This window comes from Amaranthus tricolor, unplaced genomic scaffold (genome assembly GCF_026212465.1).
Source record: "Amaranthus tricolor cultivar Red isolate AtriRed21 unplaced genomic scaffold, ASM2621246v1 ptg001910l, whole genome shotgun sequence".
NCBI classification, from domain to species: domain Eukaryota; kingdom Viridiplantae; phylum Streptophyta; class Magnoliopsida; order Caryophyllales; family Amaranthaceae; genus Amaranthus; species Amaranthus tricolor.
Genome location: NW_026645449.1, coordinates 5,001 through 12,873, shown reverse-complemented (window position 1 = coordinate 12,873; position 7,873 = coordinate 5,001). Strand labels below are relative to the sequence as shown.

The 7,873-nt window shown below is 29.9% G+C and overlaps 1 protein-coding gene across 2 annotated transcripts; it reads left to right on the top strand.

Moving 5' to 3' along the window:
* The first annotated feature begins 2,116 nt into the window (after positions 1 to 2,116).
* LOC130804973 (NAC domain-containing protein 90-like) lies at positions 2,117 to 6,751 on the top strand. 2 transcript variants are annotated; one of them, XM_057669544.1, is made up of 3 exons: positions 2,117 to 2,476; positions 3,297 to 3,607; positions 6,161 to 6,751. In XM_057669544.1, the coding sequence occupies exons 1-3, from the start codon at positions 2,323 to 2,325 to the stop codon at positions 6,494 to 6,496; spliced, it is 801 nt and encodes a 266-aa protein (XP_057525527.1). In that variant the 5' UTR covers positions 2,117 to 2,322; the 3' UTR covers positions 6,497 to 6,751. The 2 variants fall into 2 exon arrangements, with proteins under 2 accessions (XP_057525527.1, XP_057525528.1); XM_057669545.1 differs by having other exon boundaries at positions 2,142 to 2,476; positions 3,306 to 3,607.
* Positions 6,752 to 7,873: the final 1,122 nt, after the last annotated feature.

Genomic DNA, 7,873 nt, shown 5'->3' with positions numbered 1-7,873 from the left:
GTACGACCAGCAGAACCCGTAACCATCCTCTTATGAGGGTCCCCTCTAAGTAAGGTGGGTCTAAAGCTATTCCCACTCAATAAGCCTCTAAAAAACCCTTTTCTTTTCCTTGATTACCGACAATTTACTATAATTTTCATAATTTATTTAAATTTTAATAATTAATTAAAATAATAAATTAAATGAATAATTAAAGTAACTTAAATTGCACATGTACGCACGTTAAGTTAATTACACGAGTAAAAAAAACTAATCAATTAACATATTAATTCATAATTGAAAACCATTAATTAATTCACATGGAAATAAATTAATTAAATACATAATTAAATTACTTTAAGTAAAAATATTAATAATATTAATAATATAAATTAATATTAATAATATTAATAATATTAAATTAAGAAACATTTAATAATAAAAATTACTCCATCTATTCTCTAATGTTCTTCCATTTGGAATATTCCACTTTAAGAAGAGAAATTTGATTAATGTTTTTGACACATATTTCGAAGATAAAAAATATCTTAATGTAAGATCTTGTTAGATTCTCTTAATGTGTACTTTTTTATTATGTATTTTTTATAATTTCTTATTATATGTATTTAGAGATATCGAGGTTTAAAATTAACATTGAAAACTGTGCAAAAAGCAAATGGGAAGAACAAAAAGAAACAAAGGAAGCATTAACAAAAATATAATACATAAATAAATTACTTAAAGTAAATACATTTAAAATGAAATTATAAATTATTAATATTAATAATATTAAATTAATAAACATTTAATAATTTAAATTATTAACAAAAATATAAATTATTAATTAATAATAATATAAAATGCACAAATTCAAAAAAAATTAAAAAAACAAAAGAAAAGAAAAGAGGGAGTCGGGAGCGACCCACCCACGGAGGAATCGCACAAAACGCGCAACTGGATCGCAGCTAAGTTGCACATTTCACACAATTGAGCCATGGTCCAATTGTGCGTTTTGTGCGACTCCTCCGTGGCTGGGTTGCACGCGACTCTCATTTTTCATTTTTTTTATTTTTTATTTGAATTTTAAATGACATTTGATTAGAAAGTATCTCCAACTGTTGTTTGCGTTTTGAATTTCCTTAGCTTTTGCTGTACAAATTTTAAATTTGAATTGATTGCTTTTAGAATGATATAAGTGTTATTGAGTGAAATTGAAGTGTTTTATACAAAATTAAGTCCAAGGGCATTATAGTAAATTCATTAAAAATGGGTAGTGATAAAATAAAAAGGGTTGCGAAGTTTAAGAATTGGGTAAATATAATAAGAACAAATTAATATAAAAAAAAAAGAAAATATAGGGGAGTAGACAGAGTCTGTAAAAAATAACTTTATCTGAGAGAAATATATTAGAGATCAAATACTTCCTCCGTTCTAATTTACTTGCAACATTTGTTTTTTCACGCAGTCTAATGCATTAATTCAATCCTTAATGTCTCTAATTATGTATAATGAGAGGAATCAAACAAGATCTTACTTTATTATACTTTAACATATAAATTAAAAATTAATCACAAATTAAGAAAAATGAATGAATAGTGTCATTTTTAGTAATGTTACAGTTAATATGTAATGGATAAATTACTAAATATTTTAAAACCAAACAATCCCTTATGAGCAATGAATTATGGTTGACAGTTGTGCTTCTAATAATTGGATTTTTTGACTTGAAAATCCCGTGCAAAACCACAAAAGGCCAATGAAAATCAGAATTAATGGTTAAAACACATTAGACATGAGTAACGATGCACCGGGGAATGGGTATAAATGAGTTCATTTGAGTCATCAAGTTAATTTTGAATTAGGTATTTTAAGTCGCTTTAAATTGGTTTTCGTGACTGTATTATTTTTTATATAATTGTAAATTATTTTTAAAATAGGGTCTAATCAGGTTCAGTTATAAGGTTGAATAAATTTTAAGTTATCAAATCTATTTTGAACATTGCTAACAAGCAACTAGGTTGCAGTGTACGGAAGGAAGTTAATTCTATTGATTTGATGAATTGTAAGCTGACTGATTCAAAGAAAGACTTGATAAACCCCCTCAAAAAAGTAATACTCCTTCCTTTTGAAATGGGATGTTAGGACAACAGGCAACACGCTCATTTTTTTTCCCACATAACCGCGTTGAAGTTTCAATGTACCAAGTAATCTATAAATCAAAATTGAGGAGTATCTTTTTTACTTCCAATTACTAAAATTATTTTATCCACTTCTTTGTTCCAACCAACTCTTAAACCCATGACTTGAGATTCCAAACCTTAAAATTATTATATCCACTTCTTAATGGAGCAACTTCCACCTGGTTTTAGGTTCTATCCTACTGAAGAAGAGCTCATAACTTTTTACCTTCACAATAGATTTCATAACCAAAGATCCGAGCTTGATCGCGTCATCCCTTCCATTGACATCTATAACTTCGAGCCTTCTCAGTTACCAGGTATTTAATTATCATAACTAATTTACTTTATAATTAATTATGTACTCCCTATTATCTTTTTTTGTTTGTCCACTTTACTTTTTCACGTATTTTAAATTAACTTTTGAATCTCGATATCTCATAGTACACTTAACAAAAAATTGTAAAAATTATATATTAAAATTCTTTGCATTAAGACGAATCTAACAAGATCGCACATAAATATATTTTATCTTAAATATATACTTCAAAAATCAAAATTAAATTTGTCTCTCATAAAGTGAAGACTTAAAGTTGACTAATAAAAAACAACGGAGGGAGTATATAAATATTTTTTTTAAGAAAAAATTACAAAAATACTTATTCTATAGCACTTCTTGCAAAAAATTACCTAATTTAATTTTTTTTTTTGCAAAAACTACCTTATATGATATTTTTACTTGCAAAAGACTACCACTTGACGGAATCAGTTAGCTGACTGTCAAATGGATCTTTGACCTTGCTCGTGAAAGGCATGTGACTTCATAAACAAATCACATTAAACATCAACCATAAGCGATCATAATCCAATTCACAACAATTAGATGAAACTCAATAAAAATAAAACCTTTCCAATCAAGAAACAAGATTCAAATAAACCCAAAATATAATTTGTAATTTGCGTCTTATTTATAGTAAATATTTTATTTCATTAATAAATTTAAAATATATTTTGTTTAGTTAACTTTTTCATACACAGAAGAAATGAGGGGTCCTATGAGGTGGATCACCTCACCACACCCTCAATGACCCTTTTGAATCATAGTGTTGGATATATAGTTTGAGATTAATTCGAGTGCAGGGTTGGCAGGGGAGTTATGTCATGGAGATATGGAGCAATGGTTCTTCTTCATGCAACAGCAAGAAAGAGAAGCACGAGGTGGGAGGCCAAACCGAACAACTGCTTCTGGTTACTGGAAAGCAACAGGGTCACCAAGCTACGTTTACTCATCACAAACTAATAAAGTGATTGGGGTTAAGAAAACATTGGTTTTCTACAAGGGTAAAGCTCCTACTGGCAGGAAAACCAAGTGGAAGATGAATGAATATAAGGCTGTCAAGCAACAACATAATAATATTGCCTCATCTTCCACTACTACTGCAGTCCCTGAGGTATACTATATACTTGATTTGTATATCAGCAAATTGGTGGAACTTAAATCAATCTATATTTATATATATAACTTATAAGGCCATGCGGTAAACTGGTTGCTCTTTATATGATCGAGCCACGTACAGCTTCAGCCGAACCCACAAGCATAAGCTCAATATTAATTCAGTTAGCAACTGATAGATTTTGCTTTTTATTATTCCTTTGTTTCACGATTCCGCAACAACACCCTATTGCAAAATCATTAAGAAAATAGGAGTAATTAGGAAAATTAAATTACGTGAATATGATACTCTTTTCGTTCTTTAAAAAAGTTCTCACTTTTTATTTGGGGTGTTTTATTTGTTCTTTTCATAAATAATTTTTTTATTTATATTACAAATTTTGCACAAAAATAACCTTACTTATCCTCATTTTAATATTTTAGTAATGCTTATGGTTTCCACATATCTTCTATTAACTTTATTTTAACATTTTTATATTCCTTATGATCCTCACATGTTTCCTACTAAATTTATAAAAACATTTTTTTATTAGTTGTGGTCCCCGTAATTTCCCACTAACTTTCTTTTATTATTTATAGTCTCACTTTTCGTCGATCAAATTTATTATTCAATAAAATAATATCTCCACTATCAAATAAATTTTATTTTTCTTATTTTTTATAAACATTTTTTATGAGAACTTCACTAAGAAAGGAGGGAGTAAATGTTTGAGTGACTATTATTACTCGACCAATATGTGAACCGATTCATATTTGTGAAAAATGAGAATAAACAACTTAATAAATTTGAGTCGTCCGGCCATGGTCTTTTACAAGATTTGCTAAGTTAAATATACTTTAGAACTTCTCTAATTTTGTGGTTGTATGTTAAATATACTTTAGAACTCCATTCTATTTTACTTTGCATTTCATCAAACAATTGGAGTTTATCGTGTTAATGCTAAAAAAAAGCAAGCATAATGCAATAATTAGAATAGATAAAGGAAATGTTAACTTTTTTCTAACAATCTCATGATATTGCAGAAAATTTTAGCAGATGAAAAAAAGAAAGAGCAATCTAGTATTTTATTGTCTTTACAATTAAATATATGCAAAATCTGAATCTAACTTATTTAGCCAAAGTTTATGATCTTAATTGAATTAACCATGGATAAAACTTTCAATCGTAGTCAAGATATAACATCTCAAACTTAGCCAAATTCGTCAATTTCATTTAAAAATATTCATTGAAATTAAAAACAAATACCAGATGATAGAGGAGAGAGAGCTTGCAGATGGCTTCAATCCTCGACTCAGATATTAGATACAATACTCAAAGTTAAACACAAAAATCCAACAATGAAAAGAACATAAAATTACTGTAAGATTTCACCATTGAAGAATAAATAATAAGAAATGGAAGAGTTGAGAAAATAAAATGACTTGTTATCATGGGTAATGGAAGATGAAAAGCCCACTTGATCAGAAAATTTGAGTGGTGGGGTTGGTTATACTTCTCCCCAAATGTCAATTTGCTTGATGTTCCAATTTGCTTGATAAATAATGTCTGAAGTAGGAAGTAGGAAATTGGAGTTTAAGAAAATAGCGCGGTGAAATCGAAAAGAAATGGATGAGTCAAGGAAGAAACTAAGATTCTGAATTGCATTAAGTACGGTATCAGCTTTTTTTTCTTAATATATTTTTTTCGTTCTGAAATATTTACCGCATAATGATTTTTGATACTATGTATCGTTCAATCTTATTTTATATATTACGGTTAATTTGTTAGAATAATTATTATAGGCATATGGAATCTTATTTGAATCGTTTATTCACATACTTTCATATTATTAGGTTTTAATAATTTTTAAATGCGCATAGTTCAGTATATAAATGATCCAAATAACTCATTGGATTGCGTAAAAAGTCAAATGTAAAAAATATAGTGGATCGGAGGAAATATCTTATTATACAAAACACCAAGAAAAATTGGGTCCCCACCAAGACCGGGCCTTGAGTCATTACTCATGGTGCTTCAGGTATGGACCGGGCCTAATTTGAGGTGTAATGAACTCTTACTTTTGTCAATAGATATTTGTGTTGAACATTCTTTGTATTTGTATGTGGGTTATCTACTTACCTCTTCTCCCCTTGTTTGGGTTAACCCATTTTCTAATTTTAATATAATATTAGAAGCCTATGTGACAAGAGGTTAAGGGTTCGAATTCAACACCATGTACGAGGAAGACGGACTCTTGTATGAAAGAATGTGTTAAAATATATAACATATTTTAAAGTTTTAACCAACAATTAAAACTTTTGGTGGACATAAATTCCCTTAATTAATTTTGTTTTATTTTAGTTAGGATAAAGGTTGATAGTTCAAATCTTAACCCTAACTCTTTTGTTGATAATAACATTGGTAATACATTCAATTTTCAATTCAAGATCTGCCACCAAATACCCGTTCAAGTAAAATTTTGGTTCTAGTGATTGGCCAAGTTAACTTACTTATGTTGTTAAATTGTAGAATGACAATCTAATTCATTTATTTCCATGAAAATTGTTGTAGCTGATGCATGGGCTTAGCTTGTACAGAGTGTATATAACCTCTGGATGTGCTCGAGCTTTTGATCGGCGGCCACCAGGAACAATCCTAGGAGATATTGGAGCCCAAAATGTTAGAGATTACAAAGCTGATTTGCAAACATCTGAGGCTGCAGCTTCACAAAGTGCAAATCCTAAAACATTATTAGTAGAGAAAAGTAGCTCAACAGATGGCTCTAACTCAGGGTGTGATGATCAGGAAACCATCCAACACGCTGCAGCTGGAAATAGTTACTCTTCTGAGATTGAGATGGCTGAAGATGGTACCTTCTGGGATTGGAAACAACTAGATTGGTTATAACCAGTACTCAGGAATTACAATATACTCTTTCACTCATCATCATTTTACAACGTTTACTTTCTTTTCCACCAAGTTTGCTATCATTTAATTTTAAAGTCTTTTGTCAATCAAAGTCGCGAAACTCGCCTCATTTGTTTTTTACAGCTTTTTTTTTCCGCATATTACTGCTTTTATAAGTTTAAAATTTTTATATTGCCGCTACTTTGCTAGACTTTGAGAAATTAACAGATAATAACAATATTAATCTTGGAGTAACCTTCACTAATCCTAATTATTTATTTGTTTTTTTGAAATTTGGTGGATTTTATTCAAAGAAAATTAAAGGGACATCATATGAAATCCTTGGCATAAAAAACCACGCGGTGAAAAAATCATGGATAAAACATAAGATGTGAGCCTCCCTTTTAACAGAAAATGATACACCAAGAAATGGACCAAGTCACAAAATACACTAGCACCACACCACAGGGCCAGGCCCAACTAAACACCAAGGCTTAAAAGTCAAAATACCCTAGGTAAAGACACAAGCCGCCCACAAAATACACATGATACTTGCTGGCACAAACTTAATACTAGGTGATACCAGGCTTTTAGTGTTGTTTGCTAAAAGCCCAATCCATCAAATAATATTTATAACACATTAGACATTATACGTAGCATAGTGGGAGTACGGGATCGAATCACAAGTACAAGGGAAGTTAGATTCTCAACTTGACGTACGAAGGTTATATCAAATGTTTGTTGTTTAAACTAAACTAATGAAAATAATAAAAAAAATAAGAATGAAAACGATGTAAATCAACGAAAGAAAAACGGGTTAGATTAGTTCCATCCTATGAAGGTCGATAAGGATAAAACGGAGCAAAGGAATCATTCTTATATCAACCTTAGCTCATAGCATATACCTATTCCACTCATTAAACTCTATCAATTGTAACTACTTGCAAGATCATCAATACATTCAGCAAACATACAAAACTTATTAAAATTGGCCAAAAGTTCAAATAGTTATATTAACCTTCGAATTGAGCGACACAAATCAGAGCAATTAATGAGTGATACTATCCAATTGCGATAATCTGCAGTAACAAAAGCGAATGTCAATAAAGTGAGTTTGAGTGGTAAACCCTAGAAAATTTTAAACAAGAAACACCACAATTATTAACTATAACAAAATCACATTACTTAAACCCTAGAATTTGAAAACTAATTAGTTTTCAAATGAAAGAATCTAAAGTTTAAAATGCATTGAATTGATGAAATGAGTAGATCTAAGGGAGATATTCAATACTATCAGGTGCTCATAAACGGATACCCAGTATTTCGGGTACTTATTTTTTCGGCCCATGTCTCGACCCGATTTATCGGGTACTCGGA